This window comes from Balaenoptera musculus, chromosome 10 (assembly GCF_009873245.2).
Source record: "Balaenoptera musculus isolate JJ_BM4_2016_0621 chromosome 10, mBalMus1.pri.v3, whole genome shotgun sequence".
NCBI lineage: Eukaryota > Metazoa > Chordata > Mammalia > Artiodactyla > Balaenopteridae > Balaenoptera > Balaenoptera musculus.
Window position 1 is genome coordinate 58,192,800 of NC_045794.1, and position 16,665 is coordinate 58,209,464.

Below are 16,665 nucleotides of genomic sequence, written 5' to 3' on the forward strand. Positions count from 1 at the left end.
GGTTTGTCCTTCCAGTCTGAGGCCCATCCCCACTCCAGACGCTGCTTTGGGGTTTTGGTGCGTGGCGGGGTAGGCGGGCCCGTTCTTAATCTCGGCCGCGAGAGTTTCAGAGTAATGGGGGGATGGGAGGGACACACGTCTTTTTTTTAATTGCTCGGAGGACAGCTGCTGAAGAGAAGCAGTTGTCCCACTCCCTTTTGGGAGGCAGGGAGAGGACGGGGTGCGTCCGCAATTGTTGGTGAAGGCAAACGAAGGGGATTGGAGCTGCAGGACTGTCGGCTCCTGTGGCTCAAGTCCGCCATATTAATAAAGAGAAAGGGAAGGCTGACATCCCCCTCCCCGCACAGAAACGTACACCATTTCTTCCCACCTAGCTCCCGCAGCTTAGCTGGGTGGGCCCTTCCACAGCCTCGCTTGCCCACTCTCTTCCCGAAGGAAGCGTAGCAGCCCGCGCCTCAGATTAGGCTTAAGACAGCGCCGAATGAGGGCCGAAAGGGAAATGCCGACCATTGCGACCGCGGCGGGTTGTGCTACTACCTACAACAAGCACATTAAATCAGCTTCCACAGGTAACCTGGGCAGGGAGTGGGGTGGACGGAAACGGGAGTTCCTAGACTGGGTATCGCTTGTGTGGAAAGAACATGATTCTACTAACTCTAATAACTTCGCTAGCTAGCAGCTAGTAGCAGGGACGCATCATTTTTGCCCTTTGTGTGGTTTCTCAAATCTGTCCAATTTTTCGCTCCCTTCGGGGAAGGTTTACTCACTTTGTAAAAGAGAGCCAAGTTTCTACTCTTTTACTCCCTGTGTATTAGACCAGGTTTTGATATTAGTGACGCCCATAACAGGAAGCGAGATCTGCCTTTCAAGTCAGCAATCACCTGAAAAGCCTGCTGTGTTCGTTCCCGTATAATGAGTCAATTCTCACTAGCTGGGTTGACACGGAAGCATTAAATTTTTCAAATAGTCACGCACTAGTAACTCTGCGGTAGGAATTAGTCATCATCATTAGTAGCCGTGGAATTAAGCGATGTTAATGAAAGTGGAAAAGATAAGCTTCTTATTCTTGCTAGAACAGAGTAGTATAAAAAGAACCAGGTTATGTTTTGCCTCGTTTGTTGGAAGAGCAATCAAAAATTCTTTATTTCTGTCAATCAGAACTCTGGAAAGCGCTTTGAACCCCTACATGAAACATAATAAGTACTTGGTAAATGTTTACCTTCTCTGCAAGTGCCTGCCATATGCCTGAAGAAAAGAAGCATTCAAAAAGTTAAGTACAAACAGTTCTGATTTTATACACCTCACAACTTAATAAGATCTTAGAATGTAGAAAATGATATCCTTGACCTTTATCTCTACTTCATTATGACAAAATGTACCCACTTATTAAAGTTACCACTTAAAAAAAAATCTTGTGTGTTTCTGTTTTCATCTACTTCATGCAAATGTAGTGCCTTTATTCATTCATCCATCAAATGTGTACCAGCTCTTCTTTGCCCGACATGGTGCTAGGGATCCAGAAAGTCTTAACCTTCCTGGAGTTGGAATGAGAAAGACCAACATAAATAATTGTGGTCAAGTGCCAAAGAAAAGACCTTCAGGGTCTCTAATTTAGCCTTGGAAAGTCAAAGAACACTTCTCAAAGGATGTGAAATTTCAGATGAGACCAGAAGATGACATAGATTTGGTCCTGTACGATACTTTAAGGATTTTCTGTTTTATCCAATGAGTACTTGAGAAGCCATGGAGGGCTTAAAAAGAATGGCGTGAATTGATTTGTATATTAAAAAGCCCTCAGGCTGCAGTGCAGAGAATTACAGTGTTACTTAAAGTGCTGGTCAAGCATCAGCAAGAGATTAATTTGACAGGAGCTTATTACAGAATGTTAATGCACCTACTATTTCACAGGGATATCCTGCTACAGCGTCAACTGAACTAAATGTACTTCTGTTGCTGGCACAATCAGCACTAGATGAGAAGAGGTGAGCGTTGATAGAGAAAAAAGTTAGGAACCTGTAGTAAAGCAACGGAGAATCCACCCAGTGGCCTAGACTACAGTGATACTGACAGTAGAGATGGAAAGAAGTGGACAGACTTGAGAAATGTTTGAGGAGAAACTACCATATATGGTCATTTGATTTGGAAGATAGGGGGAGGGAGGATTCAAGGTACCAATAATGAATGTTTAGGAGATGCACGGTGGTACACTAACATACATACCTCCTTTCCGTGTTTGACTGTTTGCTTGCTATGAAATTAACATTTTCCTGTGTCACCCCAGAAGTTTAGGTCTTAAAATAACATTATAATAAAATTAATCCCTATTTCATAATTAACACTATTCACTCCTTTCCTAGGACATTGGTAGACTTCTTTTCCCCCATGTACAGCTTATATTGCCTAAACTTACTGTCACCATTTTTCTTATCTCTTAGCCCATTCCAGTCTAAGTGTCGCCAATAATAATCTTTTGAAACTGTTCTTGCTAACATAAGTTGTCACTCCAACGTCCTTTTTTCATGGCGTGTGATCATTTCCTCCTTGAAATACTCTCTACTTTGAATTATTTGACACTAATTTTGTGATTTTCATCTTACTTTTTTGGCCTAACTTCAGTCTCCTCTGCCACTCCACCCCCTAACCAAGGTCTTCCCACTCTTATCAAAAGGATTGCAACCGTTCCTGTGGTCTTGGTTAACATTTACCTGTTAATGCCTCCCAAATCAATACCTCTGGTCCAACTCTCTCTAATGAGTTTTAGACCTGTCGGTAAAGTGTCTCAGTTATTTCCCTGGTCTCTTCAGTTCCTCACATTCAGCGTACTAAAACTGTACTACTGAACTTGCCCTTCCCCCAAACCTACACCACTTCCCATTTTCCCTTTCTCAGTAAATGGAAACACCATCCACCCAGAAACTGGGAGGTCATCCTCCCTTGACTTCTCACCATTCCCTCTCAGTTGGATTATTACAACAACCTTTTAACTGGTTCACTGCTTCCATTCATGCACTCCTAACTGCTCTTCTATAATCAATAGTGTGTTGCTAAATTTTTAACAACAGGATTTCCAGGAGAGGGGGAAAGCCCTGATTTGTAGTGTTTGTCCAATTTCCATGATATAAATAGTCCCACCATAACTGGTTATAAGCTACCAATATGACATCACTGATCATGGAGTTGGGAAGAAAAGTGCAATACTACCCTATTCTATAGCATTTATTCCATACAGGTGTAACAGACATAAGTAACCTGAAGAGTATAGACAACAGTAAAATAATTAGGAAGTGATGGGTTTTTAGTACTTATTACCTTTGTTTTTAATTTATTTAAATGCAAACTTACATAATTTAATTTTTAATAATGGCTGTGTTTAACAACCAGTTAAAACATTTTCTGTTCACAGCTCTAAATTAGGCCTCTTAATGGCTTACCAATGCCATTTTGGATAAAGTTCAAAATTACTCTTTAACTTGGAAAGTCCTCCATCTTCGTTTCTTGTCATAACACTCTTCCCGTCCCCAAGATACTCTTTAACACTCTTCACTACTACCATTCTAATTTCCCTAGCTAATTCGTACTGTCTTAAGGCCTCTTGACGAGATTAGCTCTTCCTGTTTTATGGTTCCATGCAATCCTGTACTTACCCTTTTATAAACTCATGACACTTGTAATTACTTTTATAATAATAATAAACAGCATTTATTTAGTATTTACCACGTACTATGCATTGGGCTAAGCATTTACTCACAATGTCTCATTTAATCCCTAGAACCACACCAGGTACCGTTATTACTCCACTTTATGGATGATAAAGGTTAAACAACATTCTTAAAGTCACCCAGCTATTACGTGAAGGAGCTGGGATTGATACCTGGTTTGATTACAGAGACTATTCTCAGCCACTCTTTTCTACTACATCAAGCTATTTGATTCTCTACCTTCGCCATTACAGTATACCCACATAGAAGGTAGATATCATAAAGGTAGATCAACTTTGTTTACCACTATGTCTTCAGTGCCTAGGACAGTGCTTGGAATGTAAGAGGCATTCAGCTATTAAAGACCCAAGCAAAATAGCATTGTTAAAATACTGAGTGACTTTCCAAAACATCTAATGTTTCTGAAAGCCTGGTTCTGTTATTGTGTAAACAAGAATATATCCATCTATTAACACCACGTTAATTTTTTTTAATTAATATTTGCATGATTTATTATTACTTAAATTCAGCTTATGGGCTGCTTCTTCCACCCTTTGAATTTGCTGAGAAAAATCCAAACAACACGTGCAAAAACATGATTAAGGTTAATACTGTATAAAACATTATCTAAAATCAAATATAAAATTATTGATTATTCTTATTTTATTTCAACACATATCATCTAAAGATTATTTAGTAATGCCAAACTAACTCCATTACTTTGTATATTCATTGATTCACTCAAAAAGTTCATTGAATGCTTACTAACAGGAAAAAGTAGTGAAAAAACAGCTCCTAACCAGGAGAAACCTGTGATCTAGTGGTGGAAATAGAAAAGTAAACAATTAGAATACAATTATATTAGTGCTCTATGATATAGGAACATCTAACCAAGTCTTCTGATCATAAAAAAACTTGTTAGGAACATGGGATTCCTAAACTGAGTCTTAAAAGAAAGAAGCAGAATTTGATCACGTTAAGGTCCAGTTGGAGATGTTGGTTTTATAATTTAGAACATTTTTTTAGTTTAAAAAAGAGCTAAAAGGGGAGGGGGTGAAAGATAATGTTTGAAAGAAAGTCTTCGCATATCTGAAGAGTCTTATACAAATGCTAATACAATAGTACTGATAGTACTTATTTGTTCTTGAGGTCCCAGGAAGAAGAAGTTTGCTCATAAACTAAAGCTGAGTTTTTAGTTTAGTCCTCAGGAAACATTTTCAGATCACTAAATATTGGAACAGAGAGCTTTGAGATGAGAATACATTATTATTAAGAGGTGAGGGCCAGGCCAAGTAGATAAAGTCTCCATTAGAGAGACTTGTATTTCTAGTGAAATGCAAAAAAACGTACATATATGAAAACATGTGAACTGCAGAGTGACACACAAATGTTATCCTCAGGTGAGGGTGTGTTTGGGGCAGTGGGGGCAGGGACATGAGATGGCAGGGTGTCTAAGTAAGTCTGGGCCTTCACCTCTGTGGCCCTCCCTGCTGGTAATTTGAGCAAGCCTAGTATATCTGACACAGCCAAAGCTGTTACCTAATGAAGCTTCAGTTGGGGGCTTTCGAGCCACATGATCTTCTAACATAAATTTAATGGTTCTTTTTAGGTACTAGTGAGTTCATAATTAATACTTAAAGGATAAGGTAGTCAAACTAAAGAAGAGTTCAGTTCAAACCTATTACATGTGAATGTTGATTCCTCTATTTGCAAGTCAGTCAACACAGTTACCATTCGAACTTTTAGTCCCTTATAATTTTCTCTTCCTTAACAGGTGTACACTGGGTGCATATCAGTATATTTTATATCTGAAATAAATATAAAAGGAAAAACATTCCTGCTGGGCTTGTCATCAGCATTTTACTTTTTGTAGTAATTAATTATGCCTTCTACTGTACTACATAGCTTAAGAGGTCATTTTTAAAAAATATATGCAGTTTAACTTCATGGAAGTAATATAGTGAATTATAAATTCATATATTCTGTATTTATATTAATTAAGCAAATTTTTGTTGAGTCCCAGCTGTTTGCAAGGCACTATGTAAGTGTTAAAGATAGATAAAAAGATAAAATGATCCATGTCCTCAAGAAACTTGTAATCTTTGATTTCACTGGAAATTTATTAAAATGGAAAATTACAAAGCAATGTAGTAAGTATCATAATGAACACAGAGGAAGGAATACCAGAATCTGTCATGATAAAATTTAATCTGTAGATGATCTGCTTTGTCTTGACCACGTACATGAGCAGCAGATCAAAGCACTGTGAAATTATTCCTGCTTATAATGGATCTACATAAATTTGATGTAGATCAGTTTAGTCTTGTTTATTTTACTGCCCTTGTTAAGGACTAGTTTGGGAAGAAAGGTCTCTTTTTAAAACCCTGAAAAATTAAACCACTTAAGTTAGTTTTTTATTAACTTTTTTACAACTTACAAAAATGAGCATGAATTGGTTTCTGTTCCAGTATCTGGATACTGGAAATTTTTAAATTTTTATGTAAATGGAAGACATTTTAAATTGTTACCTTTCAAAATTTCTTTTAACCATTTAGGTACAACCAGAAGTGTGATAGTTGGAATTTGAGTTGCCTTTTTTTTTTTTTTAAAGGTTTCCTTTGGATCCTAAAAGAAGAAAAGAATGGGTTCGCCTGGTTAGGCGCAAAAATTTTGTGCCAGGAAAACATACTTTTCTTTGTTCAAAGCACTTTGAAGCCTCCTGCTTTGACCTAACAGGACAAACTAGACGACTTAAAATGGATGCTGTTCCAACCATTTTTGATTTTTGTACCCACATAAAGTCCATGGTAAGTAATACTGCTTTTACGCCATTTTAACCATTTTTAGAATCCATCCCTTTTTGTTTGTAACATGGAACAATTAAGAATATATTGAAGTTCATATAGAATGCTGTGCCTCAAGAAAACTGCAAAACTGCAATAAAGATACAGGCTAGAATTAGTGCTCAGCGCTCCTGACTCCAGTATTCTTTCCCCAACCTAAACTGTTTTATTATATTGGAATTTTACATCCTTGTTAACTATTATCAATAATTGACCCATTGGTAAAACTGAGAAATCGTAATGAAACCTCCAGCATCACTCTGCTGTGATTTTAAGATTATATGCAAATAATGTGTGTTAAGTGCTTTCAGGGCAGCACACCCAAAGAATACCAGAGTTACACCAAAGAATATAAGTTCAGAGGGAGGCATAACAGAAAACCTCATAGAGCTCAGACATTTCGGCTGGGCTTGAGCTTGGAGTTTGGAACGTAGCAGAGGGTTCTTGACTTTGCACAGCGCAGCTGCAATAGCATGATGAGAACAAAAGATAATGAGTTGAGGAGTGAATGGAAAATAAGTGTTAGCAAGTGATATTTAAAAGGAAGGAGAAATTTAAGGTATAGTATGAATGTATTAAAACAATGTTTTATCTAGTTAGGGAAGATCTGATCAGAGGGGAAAAAGCTAGATGAGAAAGACAGGGTCACTGAAAGGTTCAGAAGGGGGTGGAATGAACAAAATAAAGTGTTTAGCTTTGAAAAGGAGGATAGACATCTTTTCCTCTCAGAGAGGAAAAATCACTGCTTTTCTTGAGTTATTTTTGACAGTTAAATTTGTAAATCTACATGAGTTACTATCTGAATGGAAGAGAAGGGAGAGGAGATTGTGGTAAACCAATTATCACAGATACTAGAAAAGCTCCAGGAGGGCAAGCATTTCATTTCTGAATCCTCAGAACCTCAAATAGTGCCTGGTATATAGTACACACTCATATATTTATTGAATTTGAAGTATACCTTGTTTTGACATTTTGATCATTTGTTCATTCAACAGATGTTTACTAAACTTTACATTATGTCAAAATCCAAGTTAGATGCTGGGAATATACAGATCAAAAAAGAGTCCCTGCCAATTCCCCTAGACAGAAGGAATGCCAGTTGTAGGTTTCATGAAGACAGGAACCATATTTATCTTACTTGTTCACTGTTGTGTCCCCAGGAATTCATAAATGAATTCCTGTGTTTCAATAAATGTTTGTTGAATGAATGAAAGACACAAAGCTATGAAATTAATCAAATAATCTGGGAATTATAAGTGGTTTAATATTATTGGAGTAAAAATTAAGATGGTGAATGGCAGCACTTCTCTGGTGGTGCAGTGGTTAAGAATCCGCCTGCCTGCCAATGCAGGGGACACGGGTTCGAGCCTTGGTCTGGGAAGATCCCACGTGCTGTGGAGCAGCTAAACCCGTGCGCCACAACTACTGAGCCTGCGCTCTAGAGCCCGCACGCCACAATTACTGAAGCCCGCACGCCTAGAGCCTGTGCTCTGCAACAAGAGAAGCCACCACAATGAGAAGCCCGCGCACCGCAACAAAGAGTAACCGCCACTCGCCGCAACTAGAGAAAGCCCATACACAGCAATGAAGACCCAACGCAGCCAAAAATTAATTTATTAATTAATTAATTTTTAAAAAGATGGTGAATGGCAGAATGGGGTGAGATCCTAAATGGTACAGTATGCCATATAAAGATAATTTTTTTTCTTTAGATAACAGGGAGGTAAAGAAGAATTTAGCCAGTATTAAATCATCAAATCTGTTAGAAAATTATTCTGTGGCAGAAAATAGACTAGTGAGGATCAAAATGAGCCAGAGATCAATAAAGAAGTTTTTAATATATTCAAGCCAGACATGAATGATATGGGCCTGATATGGGTAGTAGCATTGAGAATGGTGGAGAGGAGGGACTTCCCTGGTGGTTCAGTGGTTAAGATGCCGTGATTCCACTGCAGGGGGCGTGGATTTGATCCCTGGTCGGGGAAGATCCCACATGCCGCACAATGTTGCAAAATAAATAAATAAAAATAAAAACCTTTAAAAAAAAAAAAATGAAGAGAGTGAAAAAAAAGAATGATGGAGAGGAGAGGATTTGTGATACAGATATTTAGGAGATAGAATTAATAGGACTTGATGACTAATTGAATGAAAGAGATAAAGGGAAAAAAGGGTCCTCAGGTTTCTGATCTGGAAAGAAAGTTTCTAGCCAGATTTTAAAACCTCGAATGTATCAATAAGATATAACTGTGCATAATTAATAGGTAAATCTATTAAGGAGCTTGATACTTTGGAATATGTTTGTATTAAGTAGGACCACAGGTCTGAAATGTTAATCAAATTGAGAGGATAGTATTTACCTAAAAGAGAGATCAAATCAGTATCACAAATTAACCAAATGTCTAAATGCATTCTATATGGGCCTTAGAATATTGCAAAGAATTTTTTTAAGTCTCTACAGAATCACATTCAATAATTTGGAAGAGACCTAGGAAGTCCATTCTCTATTTCCAGACCAATGCTTTTATCTCTCTGGAGAGAAAAGACAAAAAGAAATAGGTGGCTGTAGTTAATTCAACCAGTTGAGAAACTTGAATCCATGACTACATGAGATGGACTGCTGATGTTTCCTATCAGATTTTTAAAATCAGTTTTTAAAAGAGCAGTTTAAATACTGTTATCCAAAACAAAATTTACTTATTTGTGATATTCCATAATTTATGTTCAACCTTCTAATTTTATTCTGCTCAGAAACTCAAGTCAAGGAATCTTCTGAAGAAAAACAGCAGTTGTACCCAAACGGACCATCTAATTTAAAATCAAACATTAGTAGTCAGCAAGTACTACTTGAACACAGTTATGCCTTTAGGAATCCTATGGAAGCAAAAAGAGGATAATTAAACTGGAAAAGGAATAGCAAGTTTAAGAAGGAAAATGAAAACTTGCCTACAGAAAGAACGCAGAGCAACTCGAAGATGGATCAAAGCCACGTGCTTGGTGAGAATCTAGAAGCAAATAATATATTACTTAAGGGCACATCAGAACACATTTTACCAACTGCCTTAACAGTCTTCCTTTGGAAGATTTCAAGATTCTTGAAACAAGATCAACAAGGTAAAACGTTACCAATTCTCTAATCCAAAAACAGACTAAAGAACCTTCAATTAGGATTGATGCTTGAACTTCATTCTGTTCAAAGGTAAGATATTTAAGGAAATTATTCCAAAATTGGGGTATTTAATAAAGTTCTACCTGAAGTAACAACATTACTGCATAATTTATTTATGAAGATTTGATTACAAAAAAAAATGGAGAACTTCTTATGAAACTTATTTGAATGAGAATGGAAGTGCCTTATGTGAGAATTATGTACTTAAAATTTCTTCTAGGAAATTGTATGTTTATAAAGTGTTTTGTGTTTTTGTCTTTTTAAACTTCTTTAAAGAACAGTCTATCACAAGTAATGTTTTTAATTTATATTATAAAAAATTTTTTTCCTGTTACCAAAGTTGGGATATTTACATTCTAAGTAATTTGCCTAGTAGGAGTTAACCAACATGAAATAAAACTTTAAAAACTGCTGGATTTTGTATTAATTAAAATTATTATTATTGGCACTGTGATTGGGAAAAATTTTAGGAAAAAACTTGAAGTACAGGGCAAGTTTCTTTTATTTAAACTTTTCATATCTTTTATCAGTAAAACTGAGCTAATCATGGCCTCCCTCATAACAAAATTAGCTTTTGCAATAGCTTGTAAAATATTTTGAAAATAGTATTTTCAAATGTGAAGTACCCTTGCATCATCCAAGTAATTCAGACTACTAAAAACAGGTAGCTGATTATATTCACCTTCTAAGAAAATATGTTATGAAATAACAGAGATTGAGATCTAGCTTTTACTTTAATCAAAAAGATAAATGTATACCCATTTATTCTCATAATAAAAATATTACATTTTCGATTTCAAACTGATACATTAATAGGCAAACATGCTACACAGTCCATGTTAGGAATACTCTCTCTGTCCCCATGTGTGTTGATACCAAAATCTTAAGCTTTCTTTTTTTTCCATAAACCCACAATAGAATCGAATTATAGAAAAGTACTTACCATATTATATCTTTACAACTTATAACCTAAAATGAAGTCAATTTATCTTACACATCAGCTTGCTTTTTATCTCCTCTTTTAGTGAGAGTCAAATAGAGCTACCATACTGCATAAGGGAAATGGAATGTAGATCTCTATAAAATACATGTGTCTCTGATAAAGCTATGCAAGTGCCTAATTATTTTACAAAATAGAATATCAGAACTATTCTTATAGTTTCCACTTGAACAGTTAAAGGGTTTGCCTTATTTACCAGATAAATGTTTAATAAGAACGCTTTCCTTCAAACAGCTTTGGTCAAATCATGTAAAAATTTATTATGTACAATCAGGTTACCCAGGCCTGATTTGAGCTTCTGACACTGCCATATGAAAGTAGCATATACATAATCACATATTACTGTAAATCCTTCCCATAAGGTAATGGCTACTTGGTGATAAAAAAATTTTTTTATAACATGTGCTGAGATCCTAGCAAAAAGTCTTTTTACATTATTACCACCCTTTCTTTTAATAAGGAATGCCTTCCAAGCAACTAGATGCACAAAGGCAAAGTAGGAAACGTCCTCTTTAGTTAGTCATCAGGCACTTTAAATAAATATTTATGAAAATTCTTTTGTGTATAATGTAAACCTTGTTAGTCATGTTATCTTTTTTTTTTTATGTCATGTTATTTTTAATATTGGATGTAGCTCCTTGGAATTGTCATTACATGTTTTCAACTAACTTTATATGGTTTGAAACATAAACATCAGCAAACACTTACTGACCATTTCTATTTTATACCTCAAAAATAAGTTGGGCAAAATAATCATTTAAACATAAACTATGTTTCCCAAGTATAAACTCTCATGTGGTTCACCGCCCCTCCCCAGTACAAAACAAAACACTAATGCAGCTGATTCCCATCTACAATAATACCCTGATATCTTAATATAACATTTTTTAAATCACAAAATAAAGCATCATAAATACAACAAGCTTTTGGCAAAGTTACTTAGACTTCATTTATTAATATTTGAGAGCACTGAATAAACTACCACTCAGTAATTCTAAAGTAAAAATTTTTGCTGGTTTTTTTTCCATATCATTTTCATGTTACTGTTCCAATAACATGCTCCAAACTCTCCCTGCATTAAATTATTTTAACATACATCTGTCTACCTTAAAACTACTTTCATTCATAGAGAAAAACGTAAAAGGAATCTTTTAAAATTCTGTTTTCAGTCTGTTGATAAACTTATCACTTAGCTCGTAGACCATAAAACTAATCAAAATTATAACAGTTCTTTGTCCTCTGCTTTGACACAACACATATCCTCTGTTCTATGCCTGTCATTCATTCTATGTCTACCAGGCACTAACCCCTACAAAGAACCAGCCAAAGGCTAGAATTTGATATAAAGATGAATATGACATGATTTCCTGCCCTTAAGTTGCTCAAAGTCTCTTGCGAGAAACAAATATTATTCATAATACAATATGATAAATGCTATGAAAGAAGTATGTGTGAAGCGCTTTGGTAAATGTTGTTGAATTGGAATTTAATGAGAACGTGTAGACTTTAGACCTTTTTACAATAAACCAGTTTTCTTTTGAAACAAACAGATTTTCTTCTTACAATGACTTACCAAAGGAGATTTTGTAGAAGGACATGGGTGTTGACCTGAATTACATACAGTGTTTATTTAATGAATTGTAAGACTTCTTTTTCCTGTTAAAATGAACACTGAACAAATTTGTTGTTAATGATATCTTGTTAAAAGGAAAACATAAGTAAGTAAAACACTATATCAAAGCCAAGACTGGAGTTTGACATTTGATATTTTTACTAAACAACAAACCCTACTATCACGAATTTTTTAAAATAATTTTAACTCAGAGTCTTAAAGTGAACAAAGCACTATGGCACCAATTAGTTCTCTTACTTGTTCTTCACATATATTCTGTGTGGTAGGTGGTATTATCTCAATTTATAGATGAAGAAATCCTTGTTAATGTAATTTATTTATTCATTCAGACATTTATAATGTGTCAGCTGGCACAAGGGATAGAAATGCAGTAATCTAGGAAATCTAAGGTTACATTATAGCCTTCTGTTAAATATATAAATCATTAAAATAGGACAGGTTATGTGTCTCAAAAAACTAAAATAAAAAATATTGTGTGTATATATACAGTAAAGACAGTCTGTGAAGTCATTGTTGATCTCTTCTAGGTAGACTTTATAATGTTGGGTTTTTCTAATCTCATTTCTCAATGTTAGAATACAGGTAAATTTTAATTTTGGTATAATATAGAAAGTGGTTCCTCTTTATATCAGAATATGGGATTCTTTTAGTATTTAGACAGTTGGAAACTTCATAAAATTAATGATTTTATAATGTATATTAAACAATTGTATATTGTTTTCACAAAAAAATGTATTCTGAGTATGTTGATATTAAAAACTTTTCCAAGGAAATTAGTGTCATGCCTATTATTTCTAAAATATGCACATAAACATTTCTGTGGAAATCCATCCCCTAATTGACCCCCTAAAATACTTCTGTAGAAGTCCGCCTCCTTAAACTGAAGCAAACTGTAAGCAAAATAAAGATATGTAAAGCCTAAAAGAGGATTATCATTTTCATTATTATGGCTCAAATTATATCTAAACATACATCATAGTTTATTTGCACTGTTTTGTTTTTGTTTTTTATTTATTTATTTATTTATTTATTTATTTATGGCTGTGTTGGGTCTTCGTTTCTGTGCGAGGGCTTTCTCTAGTTGCGGCAAGCGGGGGCCACTCTTCATCGCGGTGCGCGGGGCTCTCACCGTCGCGGCCTCTCTTGTTGCAGAGCACAGGCTCCAGACGCGCAGGCTCAGTAATTGTGGCTCACGGGCCTAGTTGCTCCGCGGCATGTGGGATCTTCCCAGACCAGGGCTCGAACCCGTGTCCCCTGCATTGGCAGGCAGATTCTCAACCACTGAGCCACCAGGGAAGCCCTGCACTGTTTGAAATACTGGTTATACAATCTACACCAGATATATGAAGGGCTATAAAAATGTCCTGTCTACCCTGACAATAATTTGAGGCTCACACAAAGATTTATTTGTAGATATGCTTACCAAAGCATTATTTTAATAGCAAGGAAATAAGATATTTTTTCTTATTAATTTTTTCTAAGTATTAAAATATTATTTAGTACTTTAATTTAAAAAACACTTTTAACATTCACTAAGAGACACTGAGCAAACTAGAATGAACCAGATGGAAATGGTTCCTGTCCTCAAGTCTACCAGGAAAAAAAAAATTCCATTTGTTTATTCCTGCCCTCACTGCTCCCTACCGTCTTCCTAATGCCTTTTCAGAATAAGTTGAATCTAAAACAACATACCAGTCTTCAAATTGCTGCCTAGGCTTTTAAAATCAGTGCTCCAAAAGCTTAAAAAAATAAGAACTTTGGGTTCAGTGCCAAGAAAGCAGATACGTGCCTATCTCTCAGATGAATTTTCAGTTTAATTATTTAGCTAGTATTTCAGACCTTGTTATGTCTAAATCCTCCATTCTCATGAATTTCTATTTTCACTCTCTTAACCACCAAATCTTTACATATTGCCCTTACTTTAGCTTGGTCATTTAGCAATCTCCCTGTCATCTTTTAAGTGTTAGCTCTGATGCTCTCTCTCTTTCTGTGACACTTTTCCTTAACGTACCAAAGTGACATAAGTGCTTCTCTCCTTGAGTCCTGTTTTATACATAACTTGGATAAAGTCATCATCTCATTATAATGTTATTGTCTACACATCTGTCTTCATTTTCTGTGTTCCTTCAAGGCAGTGTGTGTTTGTGTGTATGTTTTTTTCTTTTTGGGACTCAGGGGTCTGACATGTATATATTAGCCATTCTAATATTAGCACATTTCTCTTTAGATTTCACAAAATCTAAATCACTCCTTTGGCTTAGATTCAAAGTGACTGTACATAGAACCCACTGATATTTTCCTAGCATCAGTAAGTGCTTTTTGCCATTGGGATGATTTGTACAATTGGTATTATGTATCAAATGTCTATCCCAGAAAATGTTTATGTCAAAGAACACTTAAACATAAATAGGTATTTATATTGTGAAATTTAAAGATTATTACTCCAACGATGAACTTTCAGTCTGTTGCTCTGATTACAATAACAATTCTCAAACTGTAATGTTGTCTGAGGGAAAGTAATCTGTGGTAAAACAATTAACTCTGTTGGAAAGATTTAACAAAAGTGTTCAAAGTTTCTTAACTTCTCAGAGCCTTTAGTGCACTCTCACAGTCCTATGAGGAAACAAAATTTCTGAACCTTAAATTTGATCAGAGGTATTTTGGAGGGGAGGTGGTGGTGGAGGGTAGCGTACCTACTAACGTCTTGAGGAATATAGTTTAGAAAATGCTTAACCATAAAATTCTCTGTTGCTAGAAAATGGCTTTTAAAGCAAGTAGAAAAAGACTTTGTTGAAATGTTTCCAGATTAAGTCTCTAAACATTATCAGATTGTAAAATCATTGTTTCTTTTTAAAGAATATTTTAACTACGTTAATTCCCCCAAATTGTTTCAGCCTTAAGCTAGAATAACTTGTTTTATGAAGAACAACAGCAATAATTGGACACTGGGAAAAACTGGAAGAGAAATATTCATTTGAAGAGTCAGTCACCAACACTGTTATTATTTAATATGCAATTTTAGCTACATATTCATGAGAGAGAAAATCACCCCTGACATTCAGGAACTAGCCAGACAAAGCTAGCCTTCACTGTTGTTAGAAGATGGCCTGCAGAGGCCATGGTTTCCTATTAGACATAAAAATCTCATAGAACACCAAAATCAGGCAAGATAACCCTGTAACTGTACTAAAGTAAAGGGGGGGAGAAAAGCAATACCAGTTCATAATTTTGTCTAAGCAAAGACAAAAACAAGGTGACTATGCAAACCACAAAAATATTAGGTTTTATTAATAATAACTATGCCTAATTGTCTAGTATCACTAATATTGGCCAGTCAGCTTTCTAAGGTAATCCAATTATTTGCCTGTGCTGAACAAACCCAGACAAAACTTAAGTGGGCACATAATTTCTGCATAAAGACTACATATGCATATAGTAAGAGAAGTCCACTACTACTTAGTCCTACTTCACAAATTTGGTTCTCAGGTAATTAATCGGATGCCTTACCAAAGGAAAGGGCTTTAAATAGTCTTGGCATATAATACAGTGTGAGTTTTCAAAAAGTAATTACTCTTAGCCAGTTAAAACACATTTGGGTACTATGAAAGTGAGTTGCTTCCTCTTTTTACACTGTCAGCAATTAACTGAAGAAGTTCAGAATATAATATAATTATCAATTAGTTACTGTTAACCCAGCAAACAAAAATTAATTTCAATTAAAACGTGAAATCAGCCACAAGATTCAGATGTTTAAGATGACAAGCCGTTCTGCTTTCTAAGTGAATTCACTGAATGCACAGACTTTAAATAGGAGAGGTGCGGAAACAATTTCCACAATGTTCCACATAATAATTACTTGAGAATTCAGCAGTAGGAACTATGTCAAGCTATCTTTACATCTCCAGCGGCTAACAGTGTCCAGCACCTTACAGGTGCTGTTTTTAAGTTATCTTCTCAGTCATAAAATTCCCTTTCTACAGACCAATATATCCCCCACCCCTGAAAAGTCCATAATATTGTATGCCATGAACTGTTCACAGACGAAAAAAGCATTCGACTCTGATGCTTGACATGGTCTACTGGGTCTAAGTTCACTTTGTTTCATTCCTCTATTCTGTTACTGCCTTGGTGGTGGTTTCACTTTTCAGCGTTTGGGTATGTCCTCAAACACAAAACTTTTATAGGTGTTCCAAGGGTGCAGACTCTAAGGAGCATCACAAACGTACAGGGCCCTGCCGACGGCAGTCCTCATTTGGTCCTCTAGCCCTTGGAGCCGCCCTTTAAACGCTCACGTGAGCGAGGCGACGCCCACGGGTGGCCGCGGC

At 35.8% G+C, this 16,665-nt stretch overlaps 1 protein-coding gene across 1 annotated transcript; it reads left to right on the forward strand.

The window, feature by feature from the left end:
• Positions 1 to 48: 48 nt before the first annotated feature.
• On the forward strand, positions 49 to 13,113 carry THAP2 (THAP domain containing 2). The gene is given in 9 exon segments (XM_036864923.1): positions 49 to 551; positions 554 to 569; positions 6,310 to 6,505; positions 9,290 to 9,329; positions 9,332 to 9,418; positions 9,421 to 9,450; positions 9,453 to 9,536; positions 9,539 to 9,666; positions 9,669 to 13,113. Coding segments are annotated over 9 exon segments (702 nt in total). The 5' UTR covers positions 49 to 481; the 3' UTR covers positions 9,720 to 13,113.
• The last annotated feature ends 3,552 nt before the right edge of the window (positions 13,114 to 16,665 follow it).